At 45.6% G+C, this 19,886-nt stretch overlaps 1 protein-coding gene and 1 long non-coding RNA gene across 8 annotated transcripts in view; one reads left to right on the top strand and one right to left on the bottom strand.

The window, feature by feature from the left end:
* The window catches only part of WNT5B (Wnt family member 5B), a 133,143-nt gene that overhangs the window by 16,409 nt on the left and 96,848 nt on the right, over positions 1-19,886 (bottom strand). For 5 of the 7 annotated variants that reach the window (XM_082240596.1, XM_082240594.1, XM_082240595.1 and 2 more), the window contains 2 exons: positions 3,050-3,189; positions 1,605-1,852 (listed from right to left, as the gene is read on the bottom strand). In XM_082240596.1, the coding sequence (XP_082096722.1) occupies positions 1,605-1,852; positions 3,050-3,180 (379 nt within the window). In that variant the 5' untranslated portion in view covers positions 3,181-3,189. Of the gene's footprint in view, positions 1-1,604; positions 1,853-3,049; positions 3,190-4,239; positions 4,446-7,120; positions 7,185-19,886 lie in introns of those variants that run through there. The other 2 variants (XM_082240598.1, XM_082240599.1) reach the window with 2 other exon arrangements.
* Positions 5,740-11,230, top strand: LOC309542132. The gene is made up of 3 exons (XR_014224112.1): positions 5,740-6,802; positions 10,214-10,313; positions 11,131-11,230. It is a non-coding gene; the product is annotated as an uncharacterized lncRNA (long non-coding RNA).

The following is a 19,886-nucleotide window of genomic DNA, read 5'->3' as shown; positions in this document are numbered from 1 at the left end:
AAACAGTGCATATACTGCACACCTGTGCAGTACATAAAGGAATGTATCACACAATTGGAAGCCCTGACTGGCAGTGGGTTCTTTTCTTGTGGGACTGATTTCTAGCATGTCAATCTTGAAGCTTCACATAACTTTTCATCAGGCAGAATGCAAAGGTAGCTGCTCTATGTAGTTAGAGGAAACAAGGGAGGTTTTCCAATGCAAATGTTTTAGTCATTTCAGACAATACCATCTCTAATCAGAAAACCTTTTAACACTTCTAGTACATGACACATTGACCAGCAGGGTGTTACAGACAAGTTTCAATGACTCACAGTTTCGGTTCAGTCCATTTGTCCTTTGTATTCAAAAAGGTAGTGAGCTGTAACTCAAGGTATATCTTTGATCAATGCTTTAGGGCAGGCTTCCTCAACCTCAGCCCTCCAGATGTTTTTGGCCTACAACTCCCATGATCCCTAGCTAGCAGGACCAGTGGTCAGGGATGATGGAAATTGTAGTCTCAAAACATCTGGAGGGCTGAGGTTGAGGAAGCCCGTTTTAGGGATTTCTTTAATAGTGAAGCCTGAGGCAAGAGTGAGATCTGTTATGCTTAGATACATTGAAAGAGGGAGGGGAAGACTTTAAATCAGGCACAGCAGAATTAAGGATTGATTGGTCTTTGAAAGTACTGTATCTATCACTATATCTTTGCTACTCCTCAAGCACTTGATCAAGCACTATATGAAATCACACCCTTTTCTTCCATGCAGGTTTCCCTGGCTCTACAAACCACCCACAACCATTTCCCATTGGCATTAATCTTATCTCATTTCCTTTCTCCAACCAGTACTACCCGGAAGCTAGCTGGTTCCCCTTTACTTTCCACCTGCTCCCCCGTCTTTCTCATACAAACTGGCTTTCCCATGACTTTTTAACACCATTTGCTCCATTCTGCATGTGATACTCATGCCACCTACAACCTATCTCTCTTCTCGTTGGTGCACCATGCTTGCACCCGTGTGCAAATCGCCTTCCTACTTCCTTATACTCAGGTGATGATATCCTCAAAGTAGCTCTAGCCTTAATGGTGGACCCCACTCACTTCTACTGCTTTACCCAGCCTCTTAATGCAATGATGAGGAGTCTATGACCCTCCAGATGTTGCCAGACTACAACTCCCCATCATCCTTTTTTAATTTTTTTTAATTTTATTTTCATGGTACAGAAGATAAATTTTGAGAAAACAATTATTGCAACAGTAAACAACAAATAACTTGTCCTGATGAAATGACAGACTTTTAGTTTGCCATGTGTTACAAGTTTCATTTGGTTACTCTAAAAGATCACGCCACATTTTCCCATGAGTACTAGGTGGATTCCTGAACTCCCCATCATCCTTGACCACTGGACTGTGCTGGCTGATGGGAACTGGAGTCCAGCAACCTATGAAGGATTGCAGGTTTCCCAACCATCACTCTTGTTGTAGATACCTCTGCTCTTGGGAGCCCCATTTTCCCCAGGTGTTGCTCTTGACGCCTCCCAGTCCACACCTTCTCATCTCCACCACACCTTCCATGATCCTTAGAACCACCACCCCACCCTCTCCATCCTGGACCCTCACTTACCTATGCTCATGACCCTGCCGAACACAGATGTGTTGTCCACTGTGCTGCAATTCCACCGTCTCTGCCGGAACTGGTACTGGCACTCCTTGATGGCGTTCTTGGCCCCCTCACCAATGTACACCATGTGCTCTTGGTAAAGTTGGCACAGCTTCCTCTGCCCCGGGGAAAGCCCTGGCAGCTGGCTGCACACGGGCTGGGCGCCAATGATGTACATCTCAGGTCTCTGGATTGGGTTCATAGCCAATGACCTGGAATGAGAAACCAACACCATGATGAATCAATCAATCCAATCTCAGGCCAGCTCTCTGTCTCTCTGTCTTGTCTATCTCTTGCAGCCGCAGTTTGGCTTTTGAGGCTTTGTCTTTCCAACAGAATGTGGACAGGGCTGGAAGGGACCCTGCTTGGGGAACTCACAAAGAGACCTCTTAAGAGCCAAGTGGCAGAGACTTCCCTAATTGGGGAAGAGGATTCAAAGTAGCTAACTAGCCCCCCCCCTTTAAAAGGCATCAGCCTCCTACATCAGATGCATAAACTAACACAGCCACACTTCTGGAATTAATTAAATGGGAGAACCAACAGTTTCCTACAACTGATCAGGAACCGACAGCACACACCCCCCCCCCCCACCAAACACCACTTTAGGGTCTCTCATCAGGAAACGCCTGCCTTGCTCTGAGCTTTGGGAAAAAAACAGTCTCCATGTGGACTTTTGGTTTAATAACAGAAGAGTGCTAGGCGCTGCCCAGAAAGTGACAGAAAGTCACAACATAGACCCTGCCGCCCTTTCAAGCGAGTTCTCCACAAATGCTGGCAATTTTTAAGTCCTTGGAAGTAAAAACTCCTACTAGTTACAACGGAACTAATTTCCAGGAGATGCGCTCGGAACTGAGGGTGTCACTTAGACCGGGCAGGACGACGATGGACGCAAAGGAGAAAATGAAAAAGCCCAAAGAGGAAAGCGTAGCTAGTTAGTCGCATCTATTGAAGGGGGGGGGTGTTCTTTTTCAGTCCGTTCCCCTTACTTATCAGAAGTACTTTCAAAGGGGCTTTTTCTAAAAAGAGATTTTTGCTGCAGAAAAGACAAGGCGCCAACAACACACACTGCTCCCAACGCGCGCACTGGGTGTCTTCCGAGTGGCCAACTGGAGAGAGAGTCTGCAAAAGATGCTGTTAAAACCAGGAACGGGAGGGGCAGTTAAACGACTTCCCCAAAATCCCAAGTCCCCACCACAGCCTCTAACTAAGGCCAGGAGGAAACTCCACGTGCGTTATCCGTCCCCGGGGAGTGAGTGCGGAGGTGCTGGTGATGCTGGAGAGAGAAGGCGTCCCTTTTCGTGCCCGGATTCTTCCCTCACCATTCCTCGGGGCCCCCTCCAAAAAATACGCAAACACAGGACAAAGGGGAGAAAAAGTGAGTCGGGCATCGCCCGTTGGGTCTCACTCACCACCAGGAGCTGGCCTCGACCAGAAGCTGCGTGCAGCCGCAGAGGAGAGTCAGGCTGAGGATCAGCCGCGTCCCGGGCATGGTGCGCTTCCCGCGGCTCCCGCGTCTTTGCCCGGCCAGGCTGAGACGCATCAGGGCTCCCTGCAAGACAAGGAAGGGAAGGGAATGAAAAGGAGGGGAGTCAGCCCGAGAGAGGAGGAGGGAGGGAGGGGGCGCAGCAGCTCCGGAGAGGTGGGAGGGAAGGAGGGATCTCTGCAGCAGCAGGGAGGCTGGCCGCTCGCTTGCTCTCCGCCGCCCCCTCTCCCCAGCCACCGCGCAGGGCGTCTCTGGAGACCTGCTGGGCTCGGAGACGCGCCGGAGATCTTCTCCCAGGGCGCCCACCTTCTGCATCTCCACCCACCCACGGAGACGGGAGAGGCCGGTGGGTAGCACGAACCGTGGCAGTATATTCCACTTACAGACTGCACATGCTCAGAGGCATTCACTTCTTGGCTAGGAGGACTAGAGAGAGACACAAAGCAAGTGAGGGAATTCCTCTGGAGGGCTGGCGGGATGATTCATAAAGCAGGGCATGCATCAAAGGGTAGGGCGGGGAGGGGAAGTAGCGACAAAAACGAGAGGTCTGGTACTAGTTAAAAATGAGCAAAGTGTGAAAAGGTGGGGAGGTTAAAGGGGGCCCTTAAAATCAAGGCATACTTTCTGGCTGGTCTTGCAGCAAGCTTTCAAGTTACACAGCATCCCTTTTTGGACGCAGGTGTTGAAATGTTAGCTGTGCCAGCTTTTGACTTACACATAATCCTTCCTCCTTAACTCTGTATTTTCTTGTTTCTTGAGGCTAAAATGGTTAAGAGCACTTCGGAGCTGCTCTTCCCTCAGGTGGTTAACCCCCCAGAGGTGAGCAAATTTGAGCTAAGTTCCTTCTAGTGAACAGCGCAATGGTTAACACAGTCCCAGAATATGGAGAAAGGGATAGGAGGCAGATCTGGTACCACCTGGCATTCTCAAAGCCTTCTATCTTCCTGGAAAGGTTTTAGTCTCCAGCTTACTATTACTAGGCATATCACAGTGGTGAAAGGAGACTCTGGGGTGAGCCCTGGCACAGTTTAAATCCTACAAGGGCTGCTGACCCCATTACACAAAAGCCACACATGCAGTTGCTTAGCATGGCAACACACTTAGACAGTGGCACACCTGGCTTGACAATATGCAATCTAGAAATTGCACCCCAGGCTTCTTTTTGCAGTGGTTGCAAGGGATGCTGAGGTGCAGCCTTGCATTTGTGTGCCAAAATGCTTTGAGGCATCACATCTCTTGGATTGTGTGATGCGGATCATTTGGAGCAGGCCTGACCTCCCGCAGAGAAAAAGGGAGGTAAAGGAGGAGGAGAAACAAGAAGAGCAGTACACTAAAATGGGGAGGGGGGGAGAACAGAGAAACTTCCCCTGCTCCTCTCATGGCTAATCATCAACTCCATCCCAAAACACACACATGGAGAAGGAGGCTGGAAGGATATCATCTTTCCAGACCAGATCGCTAGAAAACTTGCTCACTTCCTTTCAAAGAGATCCCATTGGCAAGGCTTAATTTGGGGGCAAAGGATCGTCCCTGGAAGATATTTTAACGTCAGCACAATTAATTAGTTCATAATAAAGAGGAGAATGTCTGAACACCTGCAGAGTGTTCTTCCCTTGCTACCATGCACAACCAGATTAGCCAAGGGGGGATGGGCAGGTTCTTCAAGTCAATAGGCAAAACTTCCAGGAAAGTATGAGCCAACTCTTGTTTAAAAATTAACTGGAGGGTGGAGGTGGAGAGGAGATCTCTTTCATGGTCCCCCACCCCACCCCCCTTTCGTTCATACTGGAAGGAACATCCTTTTGTCAAGAAGGCTGCATAAGATTGTGTTACTGCTCCTGTTATCTCTTACCCTTTGTGTCAAGAGTAACACAATTTCTGCATATATTTAAAAACAACAGCACATGCCTTCTGACTATCTTGGCAAATCATCCACTTTGAGAGTTGTGTTTGAAAGTTTTGTAAATCATTTCTGCCCTTTCAGGCGTATCTGAAGATTTGTAAAAACAAAACAAAGGGGCTCAGGGCACCTTAAATATTAACGGATTTATTGTGTCAAGAGTAACACAAATTCTGCAGATAGATAGATTATATTTAAAAATGGGTTTTCTGACTATTGTGGAAAATGACTCATTTAGAAAACTGTGTTTTGTAAATCATCACATCTCTTCAGAAGTACCTGAAGATTTGTGGCACCTTAAAAATTAACAAATTTATTATAGTGTAAACTTCTGTAGCCTAGAGTTCACTTTAGCATGCATTTGGTGAAGTGGACTCTAGCCCACAAAAGCTTCAGCCACAATAAATGCTAGTTTTTAAGATGCCACAATACTTCACTATTTTAGCATGACTACTCTTATGGAAGCTGCATGGGGGGGGGAGCAGGTTTCACAGGATCATTTGTGACATTTTAAGTCAGCTCAAACCCAAATTAGGGCAATCCACTAATTTGGCTGTAACTCATCAAAAGAGCTCAGCTCCACCAGCAGAGACATGGATATGGGGCACTCAATGGCCATGCCACTTTCAACACTGGAATTCATACTTAGTTTAGGGAGGGTGCATGATTGTGTCCATACTGAGCTTTGAATGGGAACTCTTTACTGGATCCCAAATGCATGCAGGGTCAATCCCAGGTATCTCTAGTTATTAGCAGGGTTTGGGAAATGCACTGTCAGAGAGAGAGAACTGATAAAACCCGGTTAGATAGTCTGATTAGGAATGAGAGGGCTTCACACATTATAAAGAGGCAGCCGATGAAGACAATGATGGAGTATCGTTGCGGGGTGGGGCTTAACTCAGCCCCAAGGGATGGCTCCAGGCCATTTGGTATTAGCCCATCAGGGGGCGCCCCAGAGGCACTTCTGCTCCCCTTCCAGAGAGCATGGTGGCGGCTCGCTAGCAGGTGTGCAGCGCATGGTCCGGCGAAGGCAGATCAAAGGGAGTGAAACCTCCCTTCTTTGTCATGCAGAGCCTTCCCGGAAATGACCTGGCCTCTATGGCAGGGGACTAACAGCTCCCCCGCAATTCCTCCCGAAAATAAACGTCCTCTTCAAAAGGACTCCCTGTAATAACCCCGCTCACTCACGGTCCTGCCCCTCCTTCCAACCCCTAGGGCAGGAGGTTTGTGTATGTAAGTGAGGGTGGGGGAAAGCAGCCAAGATGGAGCAAGAGATAGGGCTGGCACCACCAGAGCCTAATGGCTTTATGGAGGGGGAGAGAGCCGGCTCAGGGAACTTCAGGCAAAACTTCAAAGGCTCTCCTCTTGTCCAAACATCAGATCCTCAAACCCACAGGCAAGCAGTGGCCAGAGATTCTGTTGCATCACTTCCTAATACTCCCTTCCAATCTCTAAACTGGTACAGATCCAGTGCTTCATTTCTACAATGAGATGTTTGGGGGCTCAAGTTCGCCTGAGAATCTGGAAGCTGCCCCATCTTACACACATGGGCACAAATTGTGGTTCTTGGGTGGCATTGCACTTTGCACATGCTCAAAGGCACCCTCATCTTCACAGCTCATCTGCAGCACAGAAAACGGGTGCTGCTGCTGAGCCTTATTGTTGGCTCATAGTTATGAATGATGACTGTGGAATCAAGTGATGACTTACTTTGGGAATGAGCCATCAAATGAAACACCAGCTTGAAAAGGACTGTTTGCTGAAACTGATGTTTTACAGGTGAGCCATAGTATTTTTATTATTGTTGTTGTTTATGATCTTGCTTTGGGAATGAGTCTATAGATCAAACATCCATGTGGATTTCAGGGTTCTAGTAAAAAAAACAAAGCAGACCCCGAAAGCCTGAACCTCCCCAAGCCTCATGCACAAATTCCAGGGGAAATGCAGGCATAGAAAAATTTCCCAAAACCTGACAGAAGTAAACCTCATTTCAAATTAAACCCCCAAAGGCAACTCTTTCCTTGTTTAAACTGTGAAAACGCTGTGGTGCAAAGACATTGCTGAAGGATATATGACATCTGTCTCAGCTACAACTACCTTGAAGTATAGGTAGACCCAATTCTACACTGCTTGAATAGAGGACACCTTCAAATGAAGGACAGTCTTCTGTAAAGTAGGACCCATGGCTACTCTAGTCCTTAATTTCTGAAAAGAGAGGTGAATGGGCTGAAGATGATGATGCCTACAAATCAGACAAATCACATTGTCTGACCAAGGGCAAATAAGGGCCACAGCTCTGCAGTATTACTAGCAATCACAGGAGATGACTTTTATTTGTTTATTTCAGTTATATCCCACCTTTCTTCCAAGGAGCTCAAGGTAGTGGGCATTGTCCTCCCCTCCTCCTTTAATCCTCACAACAACCCTGTTGAGGTAAGTTAAGCTGAGAGGCAGCGACTAGCCAAGGTCACCCAATGCGCTTCAGTTTGCCGAGGATTGTAACCACTACACCACACTGCTCTTAATTTTAATCAGGACCACAGTGCTTAAGGAATTTGTGCAACCTTTTCACTGTGTCCTTTTCCTCTTTAAAGCTCATGAAGCTGCTATTTTCCCTGCAGGGCAACACACACACATATCGTATTGAGACCTGTATATTTTGCTCCATGGAGCAAGTAATAGCTGTGGGAAAGGGATTCCAATTGGGAAAAAATTTCCCCTTTCCCCAGCACAGCAGTGCAGATCTAAATTGCATGCAAACACACTGGCACATATAAGGCTGCTATTAAGTTTTTAAGTGTAGTTTGACCATTGGTGTTTAGGAGCAGTCTTTTGGTTCCCAGGAATGAGATCAGTGGTTCCTCCTGTTCATCTTAAATAGCATCCCTGCTCCATCTTGCTAATTATAGGCTGGGTCATCATCACACATACATATATATGGACTCTACACACCAGGTCCCTCCAGAAAGATGTCACAGATGTAGATCAGCCCTGGGTCCAAAGTTCTGTTGCAATAATTTGGGTCCCAAAAGGTTCCCTTCTTTCTCCCCCGCCCACCTTCCCTCTCCAGGATTCTTGGTCTGCAACCGATCGGTTTACGATCCAAAGTATGCAAGCAACTACGTTTCATAGATATCCTCGTAAACACCAGCAGCGATCATCAATCACCAAAGCTCAAGAGTTCAGGGGCCGCTGAAGCATTTTTATTTTCAGATTCCTATAAGCTGCTACAGCAAAGCTGCTGCATTTGTTTGCACCAAAGCTGTGCTTGCTGCACTGCCTCATATGTGATGTACCTGCTGTTCCTGATGGCCTGTTACACCTGGCAGGCAGATGTGAGACCTGCCAGCCCCAGAATGAGCCCTGGGACAAAAAATACCTTGTATGATTGGCTCTCCGAAGGAAAGGAAAGCACACTATCTAGGCACAGCAGGATCTGCATCTGACAAAAACAGGGCTACATTATCCCATCTTACATTCTGTACCTCTTCCAGCTCTCCAACCTTGTTTGTTACATATGTGTGCTGGAGGAGGGAAATGGTGTATTTCTGTTAAGATTTCTTCTTTTCTTAAAAAGAAGTGATGGGTAGAATGGAAAATTCTGCCTGCCTGTCTAGAGAGGAAGGAAGTTGCGTGTGGATGGATGGTTTTTCCATAATAAATGCCGAATCGGCACAGAGATGGTGCAACGTCACTGAAAAGCATTGCCAGCCGGTCCCAGGTATAGGCATCTGCATGCATGTGTTCATTCAGAGGCACATTGGGTTAGAATCTGGTTTCTGGATGCTGGACACAAGTGAGCCTTCTTGGACCACAAGAAAGTGTTTGGGAGATCTGCAAAACCGTAAACATCTTGTTCAGGAGCAGGGACCCTTCAACACTGAGGACTTTGAGCCTAAATGATGTACCTTGAGCTCCAGTTCATAGTTTGAACGATAAAGTTTTGAAAGGGGAAACTGTTGGGAAAATATGAGGTGCTGAGCACAAGAAGTTCCTTACGAGACAGTTAAGGAGCCCTTGATATGGGGCTACAATCCTTGCGGCAATCCTATGCACATTTTCTTTTGTGCCTGCCTCAATGGAGTCAGCAAGACTTATAGATGAATAAATATGTAAATAGTCAGGTTACAGTTCTGTCAATAGTAAGTGACATTATTTAGCTGTTCTTTCCCTGCAGGTGATGACTTAACCTTGCCTTGCTTCACCTTATAACAATCCTGGCAAATCTTGATGGCACCTATACAGTACAAGGGTTCCAGTCTAAATAAAGGCCTTGGTTCTACACTTAGAACAATCTCTTGGAGGTCATCAGGTCACCCAGAACTCCTGTCCCAGCCTTGAGCCTGCCACCTGCCACAAACAAAGAAGACTCCATTCATCCTCTCATAACCTTAAAGCAGGCTTCCTCAACCTCAGCCCTCCAGATGTTTTTGGATTACAACTCCCATGATCCCTAGCTAGCAGGACCAGTGGTCAGGGATGATAGGAACTGTAGTCTCAAAACATCTGGAGGGCCGAGGTTGAGGAAGCCTGCTTTAAAGAGACCTATCAATAAATTAGTTAATGTTCAGAAGTAGAACAAGCTGCCTTCAGATGTTGTGGACTACAACTTCCATCACACCCAGCCAGCATGGCCAATGGCCAAGGTATATGGGAGTTGTAGACCCTGGAGGGCACCACATTGACTACCCCTGTCTTAGAATGCCCTCTCTTGTGTAGGTTTCCTCAGAAGAAAGTCTTGTGTCCAATGGTGCTTACTTCCAAAGTAGCCTTACAGCCTGAACCTTTGGATCTTCACTTACTTCATTAACTGGAGTTTGCCTCGGGAAAAGCACGCATTGGATTGAATCTCTCCAAAGACTCCAGTATAATTAACTTCTTTGGAATGAACTAGATGTCATGTTAGTCACATTTTGTTTAATTTTGTGACTCAGAGTGTTCTTTTAACTTGCAATACTCACAGAGGACCCCAATCAGGATTGGGTTCATGGCATGAGGGGATGGTTTTAATTCCTCCCTTTGCCATTTTCACCACTGACAATCACATGTACATATGCAAATGTACACACACCAAAGTTGCTATTTGCCTTGAGGCTGCTGTTTGAATTTTTGATTCATGCTACAAGTGTTTCTTCACTAGTTCCCTTTGTCCAAAGTCTGATTGTATTCCCTCTATCTTCTTTGCCCAAGGGAGACAGATGATGTGCCCTGCCCATCTTTGACAACAGTGAAGAATTCAGGGACTGAAACCAATGACAACATGGAGGGAGCAATAAACCATAGGACAATGGTACAACAGAGTGCAAACAGGAATTCCTCTCATGGTGCACCAATTCTCTTGTGCTTATTTCTGGCTGAGAACCTAAGACTGAAGTACAGTACAGTGGTACCTTGGGTTACAGACGCTTCAGGTTACAGATGCTTCAGGTTACAGACTCAGCTAACCCAGAAATAGTACCTCAGGTTAAGAACTTTGCTTCAGGATGAGAACAGAAATCATGTGCCAGCGGCAGCAGGAGGCCCCATTAGCTAAAGTGGTACCTCAGTTTAAGAACAGTTTCAGGTTAAGAATGGACTTCCAGAATGAATTAAGTTCTTAATCTAGGTACCACTGTATTTGATTAAGCCTCTTAACGTGGTATTTATGTGACTGAACCTTCGAGAGTTAATAAAAAAGAGAGCTCAGAGTAGACCATAGAAATCGAAGAGTGCAGATGTCTCAGTCCAGTCTGAAATATTTTATGATTTGTCTTTAAACACCACCACCACTGGACTCACTTAAACCTCTGTTTTTTCAGAGGAGGAACTGGAGGCTAAAGTGAGCGACACCACCACCAATCACTGCCAACATATAGGGCTCCCAAACTTTCTTTCATCTGGGAAGATGTAAAAAGGGCTATGGGTTGGATCCAGACTTAGGCTGTGTTCACTCTGTAGCACAAGAATGTGGTATTTTTCAGTCTAAAATTGTTCACACTCATCCTCAACATGTTGGTTTCAATCTAGAATGATTCTAGATCCTGCAGTCCACAAGGGTGGGTGTGGTTACTTGATACAGGTTTGAAAACCCTCCCCCTGATTAGGTTTCCCATGCCATTTTTTCTCAGCCCCCATCCTAGTTAAGAAGGAAGTGGTGACTGCAATCTTGGTACAGGTCTAGCCTGGAAAGATGTGGATACCATCTGCCCCCTCCCCCCCATTGCTGAGACCACCTGCATCTGTTTTTATCAGTTTTCAAGTGGACATATTCCAGGTAATGTAGAATCAATCTGCAATGAGATTTTATTTTTCACATAAAACACGTTTTTCAAGAAGGACTCTTCAGAGGCAAAAAAATGCACTACTGCAGATCTAGATTGTGTGTGGACTACAGGGAAAAACCCCTAGTACTCAGTCTTCATTGTTTTGAGAATAAAATGTCTTGTGTACACAGCCCTCGTAACAACAACAACAACAACATTTTATTTATACCCCGCCCTCCCCAGCCAAGACCGGGCTCAGGGCAGCTAACAACCAATAATAAAAACAAGTTGATTAAAATACAATTTTAAAAACAAGATTAAAATACAACATTAAAACATTACGATGCAGCCTCTTCACAGGAGGAGAAAGGAAAAAGAAAGAGGGGGAGGGAATCAAACTGATTCTAAGCCAAAGGCTAGGCAGAACAACTCTGTCTTACAGGCCCTACGGAAAGAAATCAGATCCCGCAGGGCCCCTTGTCATGCACCCAGTGAAATCAATGCCACTTTAGTCATATCATTTATTTCAGTGGGTCTACTCTAAACATAACCCTAAATCACAACACTCATGCACATATGCAAATACAAACACAAACCCAAGCAGCTATTTGCCCTGAAGCTATTATTTTATTCTATTCTATTTTCACAAGCCTTTCATTACAAGTTCCTTTTATCCAAAGTCTGATTGTGTTCCCTCTTATCTTCTCCCTCCAAAGGATTATGTGCCCTGCCCTTCTGTGACATCAGTGAAGAATTCAGCACTGATACCAAGGATAACATGGATGGAGCAATAAACTGAAAAGCGCTTTCATGACAGGTTGCAAACAAGAGTTCCTCGCATGCTGCACCTAGCAGGGAAACCTCTCCTCTTAATCTTTCCTTCCATGAGTGGAAGGTTTCTGGGTCTACACCAGGGGTAGGCAACCTAAGGTCCGTGGGCTGGATGTGGCCCAATCGCCTTCTAAATACGGCCCACCGACGGTCTGGGAATCAGCATGTTTTTACATGAGTAGAATGTGTGCTTTTAAAATGCATCTCCTAGTTATTTGTGGGGCCTGCCTGGTGTTTTTACATGAGCAGAATGTGTGCTTTAAAAAACAACAACGCATCTCTGGGTTATTTGTGGGGCATAGGAATTTGTTCATTCCCCCCCCAAAAAAAAAATAGTCCAGCCCACCACATGGTCTGAGGGACAGTGGACCAGCCCACGGCTGAAAAAGGTTGCTGATCCCTGGTCTACACATTGGCTCATTCTGGGGACTTCTCTTTGTTTCCTGCTGCACTCAAATAGCCGCAATATGAAAGTGGTTTTTGTCTGTGGCCAGAAGAAATGTAAAGGGTTTCTTAAAAGCTGGGGTTGCTATCTGGAGCAATGGAGCAACATTGAGAGTTACCGGTAATTCTCCAGCTGAAGGAAATGTGCCTTACATGAGGTGTGGGGAACCCTTTTTAGCTCAAGGCAGGGCCACATGTAGACAAGGGTGGCGCTGTGGTCTAAATCACAGAGCCTAGGGCTTGCCGATCAGAAGGTCAGCAGTTCAAATCCCCACGACGGGGTGAGCTCCCGTTGCTCGGTCCCTGCTCCTGCCAACCTAGCAGTTCGAAAGCACGTCAAAGTGCAAGTAGATAAATAGGGACTGCTCCGGCAGGAAGGTAAATGGCGTTTCCGTGTGCTGCTCTGGTTTGCCAGAAGCTGCTTAGTCATGCTGGCCACATGAACCGGAAGCTGTCTGCGAACAAACGTCGGCTCCCTCGGCCAGTAAAACGAGATGAGCACCACAACACCAGAGTCGTTCATGACTAGACTTAATGGTCAGGAGTCCTTTTACCTTTACCTTTAGGGCCACATTTGCTCATGAGGAACCTGAGGAACGCATGGCAGTGGTGGGTGGGATCAGAAGCAAAAGTGTTCAGAGCAATGGATGTGATTCTCTTATCTTTGTAGTGTGTGCCATGTTCCAACCACGAAAGGCTAGAGGATTCCATAAAAGGTAAAGGGACACCTGACCATTAGGTCCAGTCGTGACCGACTCTGGGGTTGTGGTGCTCATCTTGTTTTATTGGCCGAGGGAGCAGGCATACAGCTTCCGGATCATGTGGCCAGCAGGACTAAGCTGCTTCTGGCGCACCAGAGCAGCACACAGAAATGCCGTTTACCTTCCCGCCGGAGTGGTACCTATTTATCTATTTGCACTTTGACGTGCTTTCGAACTGCTAGGTTGGCAGGAGCAGGGATCGAGCAATGGGAGCTCACCCCATCACGGGGATTCAAACTGCTGACCTTCTGATCAGCAAGCCCTAGGCTCTGTGGTTTAACCCACAGTGCCACCTGTGTCCCTTAGAGGATTCCATACTCTCTATTTTCCATCCAGGCAAGCAAGAGCCATTATCACAGTTCAAGAACACATTCCAACCAAGAAAAATCACTCAGGAGGCACAAAGTAGGGCCAGTGAGAAGTATATGGTCTGGACTCTGGAGAGAGTCTAAAGGACCAGATAAGGAGGCATGGAAGACTGCATTTGCCCCACCCACTGCCCCTGGGCATGAGATTCCTACCCTATTTCACAGCCATGTAAAGAAAAGCTATACACCAGTTTCCTGAGATAAAGATGAATACTTTTTTTGCCTTGGATGAGTGGCTTAATGTAAATGCTTTATATGTTTTCATTATATTGCAAATCACTTCCAGATGCCTCATAGGCAGCAATTCAAAAATTAAATAATATAATTCAAAAATTTAATACTAATAATAACACATCCAGCTTTTCAAAATATGTTAATACAGAACAACAGTACCTCCTGGCAGTGTGGTACTGTAACTTTTAACAAATTAAAAAGACTGAAGTCTTGGACAGAAAATGTTGGTGCAAAGTTTCTTATTCAATATTGAATGTTTTATTATCATTTAATATGGAAAAAGCTACTGATGTTTAAACGCAAGGCAAAGAGAGGTATTGCTGCTCTAATCCTAGATGATGAAGGATGTTTACCATTTTAGTGCCACTGATATACACAACAGTTGAGTGGTTTTCACATGGTAGCACAAAGAGAAAAAGGTCTCAGCCCACTAGACGCTTACAATTTAACATTTGACAATAGGGAGAGACAGCAGGAAGAGGTGAGGGCACAAATGGAAACAGAATTAACAGCAAATGCTCTTGCAAGTACTTGGTCTCCACAGAAGTTGGGCTGAAGGATATGAGATTAAACAAGGGGTTCACGGATCAGCAATAATAATAATAGCCTTGTGTTTCACTAGAAACATCTGATTGCCTAATAACTTTTTTTCAAAATCACTTTTTTGGCACTGGATATTACAAGACAAATGCAGGAAGACATGCCAGCGCAAGTGTTTAGGATTGGCTGCCAGAAGCTTAGGAACATAGGAATGACCATAGCGAGTCAGAGCAGTTGTGCCCCTATTCCATTCCAAACTCTCATTTCTTTTGGAAGCCAGCAGCAAAGGACTCAGAGAATACAAGAGATTCATCAGTATGATCCCAGCACCAGGGTTTTGTTTGTTACAGACAGCTGTAACCCAATTAAAATCTGAAAGCGATCCTTCTCCAAGATAAGTTCTTTTACTGATTGCATTTATGACCTTAGATAAAGGATTTGCTGCAGGTAAGGTTTTATTAGGCAACTAAAGAAATGAATAGAACCATAAAGGGGAGGGGGACACCCCAAAAGATGTAATCTAGAGAACACTTGAGTGGTGGTATTCCAACAGCTGCCATTTTTCCTCCTTATTGTCATCTGTTTTTAAACTTGTCTCCCGCAATGTGCGTGACTGTAATTTTAATTCAAGTAAAAGGACAAATCATGAAACCATTAAATTGAGAATGCTTTAAAGCTTGTACCAAGAATCATGCTCCATGTAGTGGCTTCTCTAGCCATGTTTGGATTGAAGATTAGCACAGTCCATATCCCACCTAGACTATAGAATTATTAACTTTCAAAAATCAAGTAAGAATATGAGAAATATATTCTACTACCTCCATATCTGGGTATGATTTTAATAACCCATTTACTACTCTAGGGAGCTATGGTGAAGTACTATAATTTTCCTGCCAGCTTCTCTTGCTTTGCTCTTTCCTACATGAACAGTCTACTATCTTTGGGAAATGGTAGCTGTTATTTCCTCCCCTGTGGAACAAAAGAGTAGTTTCCTCTACCAAGGAAGATTTAAAATATCAGAAACCGCATTGGTGGCAGGGGAGAGGCTACCCCACCACCCGTTCTGTGGCCCAAATTTGATCATATTTGTAAACTGTTTTGAGGTTTTCTTACAATCGAACAATATATCAATTTTGCGAAATCAATAAATAAAATTATTTGGTATGGGTGCATTTCCTATTAATGTGTTTTAAACCATGCGGAGAACCGGGTCCCAGTTGCTCCCTAATATTATAAGTTCAGTAGAGCTTACTTAGGCTATATGCACACCATACATTAAATGGATATGGATTCCCCGCAAAGAATCCTGGGAACTGTAGCTTGCCCCTCAGAGCTATAATTCCCAGCACTCTTCACAATCTATTTACAGTGGTACCTCTGGATGCGAGCGGGATCCGTTCCGGAGCCCCATTCGCATCCTGAAGCGAGCGCAACCCATCTCGGCGGGTTGCGATACGCTGCTTCCGCGCATGCGCGTGACGTCATTTTGACTGTCTGCTCATGCCCAAGTGGCGAAACCCGGAAGTAATGTGCTCCGTTACTTCTAGGTCGCCGCGGAGCGCAACCTGAAAATACACATCCTGAAGCTACTTCAACCCAAGGTATGACTGTACCAGGATTCTTTGAGACAAGTCATGTACACTTGTTCTGCAGTGTCCTCCTCCCTTGTGAACAGGGATGGCAACTGGAAGCATGCAGCAGCTGCTCTCCTGAAAGACTCTGAGGCCCAGAGGTGTTGGGGGGGGCAGGGGCGGTCCACCCAGGGTGCCACCCGGGGGTGGGTGACAAGATGGCCTGCTGCCTCCCTCCCCCAGCTGTAGAGCAGCCGAGGGCACACATGTGGTGTCCATACGGGCTGCTGCTCGAGCACCGTCTGTATGGGTGCTGCGCATGTGCAGTCCATGCGGGCACCGTGTGGGCGCTGCAGGGCAGTTCACCCTGCCCCTCAGTGCCAGAGAGGCTTCCTCCGCCACTGCTGAGGCCCCAACCTTTCCACCAGGCAGTACCACTTTCATACTGCCTTTCCCAATGATCTAAGCACTGCCTTGTTCTATTGCTTTCTCGGGCTTTCTGTAGCCTAGCACTGTTGCAGGGATTGCTGTCACTAAGGTCAGAGGCTGTGCAGCAGGAAATGCCAAGATATACCTGATGGTCTTCAGCAGCTTTCTGACAGCTGTCTCTGGGGTGAACAGCCAGAAAAGCAGAAAGCAAAGGCAACAGAGTGAAAAGCAGAATGGCTAAGATCAGTTGAAGAGGAGGAGGAGGAGAAAAAGAAAGCAAAAACAACTAAAAAAACGCTGGCAATGCTACCTGGCTCAGACATGTCGGGGCCAGAGAAGATGGACTGTAATAAACCCGTCATAAAAATACTTAACACTTATATAATGCCTTCCATACGCTGACTTAAAAGTGTTTTATGAACAGTGGGCAAATATTATCTGTGTTTTCTTTTACTCACAAGGCATGTAAAAGACAGGGAAGCTAAGTGAGGTGGACAAGGTCAAAAGGCCTGAAAGTGACAAAACTCAGCATGAGCCATTTAAAAACATTTGAGAGGCTGACACGTACAATGGGAGAGAGAACAACTTTGTACTAAAAAAGGAAGGGTTGTGGGCCCTGGGTTGAAGCTACTATGATAAGTATCCAAAGTATAGGGAAAGATAGGTGATGGTGAAATTAAACCAGGGGAAATGTGGAACCTCGTTCATATGTAGATTTTCCTTTGCAAGCCAAATAGCAGCTGAAATCACAGGACAAACTGAAGTGTGGATGGGCCCATAGTGAGCTCAAGAACACAAAAGCTCATGCCACGATAAACCAGTTAAAATGTCAAAAAGCCACAAGACACCTAAGCTGGCATTGTTGCAAAGGACTAGCATGGCTACTCTTTCAGGATTAGCTTCATAGAGATTCTATGCCTTCAACAGCTGTATGACAGGTAGAAGTTTAACAGCTGCATATTTCTTATATTTGACTGGCACCCTTCTGTCTTGAAAGACAATGGAATGGTGCGCCTTTGGGGGTGATGTCAAACTGTTGGAAGGTTACAACGCCTGCTGTGGCTGTAGAGACCAATAAGGGAGAGACATGTTTTGTTACAGCTGGGGCTGCTTGGGGGCTTGGCAGGCATGGTACATGATGCTGCAGTGGCAGAAGAAGAAAGAATTATATCAACGAGGGGGGGTGTTGCGGGGTGCTGGGTGTGGGCCCCCACTGATGACACAGTGCTAAGGGCCCCAAGATGTCTGCTGACAGTCCTGTTGACTAGGGAGCAGGAGAAGAACATACAACGACAACATGTCTTGCTGGAAATGCATCCGGTGCATCATATTGTTTCCAAGTAAGACTTTTGGAGGAGGGGCAAAGGGGCGAACACTGCACCAAATCTATACTGAGACATCAGGAATGTTCCTGCCTGCAGAGTAAGGCTGAACGGGTTAGGTGCCCCCTCCTTTCCACAACAGTCAGTTATTCTACCCATGTCTACCACACTCCCTAAAATAAATGCTTACAGACAGCGATGGCATTTTTTTGGACACCATGCTGGCATCCATCTGCTAAACTCTTTCCACACCTAAAGGTCAAAGAGCCAGGTTTCCATGAAATATTTTCCCCTCCAAAATATTTTCATACACAGTAGAAACAGCAGAAAATATAGCTTGCGCGTTTTGTAAAGGTACAGTCGACCGTATCTCGAGAGTCTCTGGACTATTACTTAAAGGAGCTGCTCTTGGCCAAGAACTCTGGCTTGTTGACAATTCTATTTGGCATCTTTTCTCTCTGGAGTTTCTATTTGTTCTTCTCTCACCCTGGGCTCTAACCAGGACCCCAGTTTGCACAGCAAGCTTCCATAGCATCATCATCATCAAGTGGTTTTCTCTCTCTCTCTCTCTCTCTCTCTCTCTCTCTCTCTCTCCTGAGAGATAGGACTTTGGAGTGGATATTTATAGGGCAGGAGACAGGATTCTGTCAAATTTTAGTGCATTGCCAATTTTAGAACGTGATCTAATCGCTGAAAATATACTGGTGGCACAGTTCCAGAAAGGCAGAGTTAATAGTTAAAAAAGAACTGCATGTATTGCAGGAGCTTCTGATTTATTTTATAGTATCACAAAAATCCTGCCTTAGAATCGCTTAGCCTGCTCTTTCCTTTGGGTGAGATCCCATTGTGACAGGGGAACAGGGACAGTGCATCTCTCTTTGCCACTATGTCTCTTTATAACCAAAGATACGATTGAGACAAGTCTGGATGGAAAGTTGCACTTCCCTAGGATGAAGTTACAGTAGTTTAATCCATTTGTCACCTCCACCTTTCCTGCTGTGGTAGAGATGCCATTCACCCTCCTGCTAAGTCACTGTACTGTATAGAACTCAGTATTGTAGACAGACCCACCAAGTACAAGCTAGGCTCTTAGGCAAAGCCAAAATCTTATCTGCCTGATCAATAACAATCTATTCTGAGATTTTATTGTCATTTCCCGAGTTTTATGTGGTGCAATATTTGTGTGTGTCCACAGAGCACCTGAGTTTCATCCAAGGCATTTTACATGTGCTCAGATGCACTTTGTCCTTTCTAATCCAGCAGACTTTTATTTTATGAGGCAGAATCCCTCCCCCAGTTTTTTCGATCACTAATCCTCTCTCTCTATAATTGTTTTAGATTGTTTTTATGACATTCTTCTTGTATATGTTGTAGGCTGCGCTGACCAGTGTATTTTAACTAGAAGTGTGGGATATACAGTAACTCCTCCATCATTTATTTATTTTAATTTGTATGCCACCTTCCCACATAAATGAGCCAAAAGCAGCAACAGGAAGAATACATATTAATGCATCATTGTAACAGTTTAATGCTACTAACATAACGGCAGCAGCAGCAGCAGCAGCAGAAGAAGAAGAAGAAGAGGAGTTTGGATTTGATATCCCGCCTTTCACTCCCCTTCAGGAGTCTCAAAGCGGCTAACAATCTCCTTTCCCTTCCTCCCCCACAACAAACACTCTGTGAGGTGAGTGGGGCTGAGAGACTTCAAAGAGATGCCTTTCAAATATATAAAAGGATGTCACATAGAGGAGGGAGAAAGGTTGTTTTCTGCTGCTCCAGAGAAGCGGACACGGAGCAATGGATCCAAACTACAAGAAAGAAGATTCCACCTAAACATTAGGAAGAACTTCCTGACAGTAAGAGCTGTTCGACAGTGGAATTTGCTGCCAAGGAGTGTGGTGGAGTCTCCCACTTTGGAGGTCTTTAAGCAGAGGCTTGACAACCATATGTCAGGAGTGCTCTGATGGTGTTTCCTGCTTGGCAGGGGGTTGGACTCGATGGCCCTTGTGGTCTCTTCCAACTCTATGATTCTATGATTCTAAGTGTGACTGGCCCAAGGTCACCCAGCAGCTGCATGTGGAGGAGTGGCGATGCGAACCCGGTTACCCAGATTACGTGACT

This window comes from Podarcis vaucheri (assembly GCF_965113315.1).
Source record: "Podarcis vaucheri genome assembly, chromosome: 10".
Classification (NCBI taxonomy): Eukaryota; Metazoa; Chordata; class Lepidosauria; order Squamata; family Lacertidae; genus Podarcis; species Podarcis vaucheri.
Note: the sequence above shows the minus strand (reverse complement) of the source record. Positions and strands in the feature narration are given on the sequence as shown.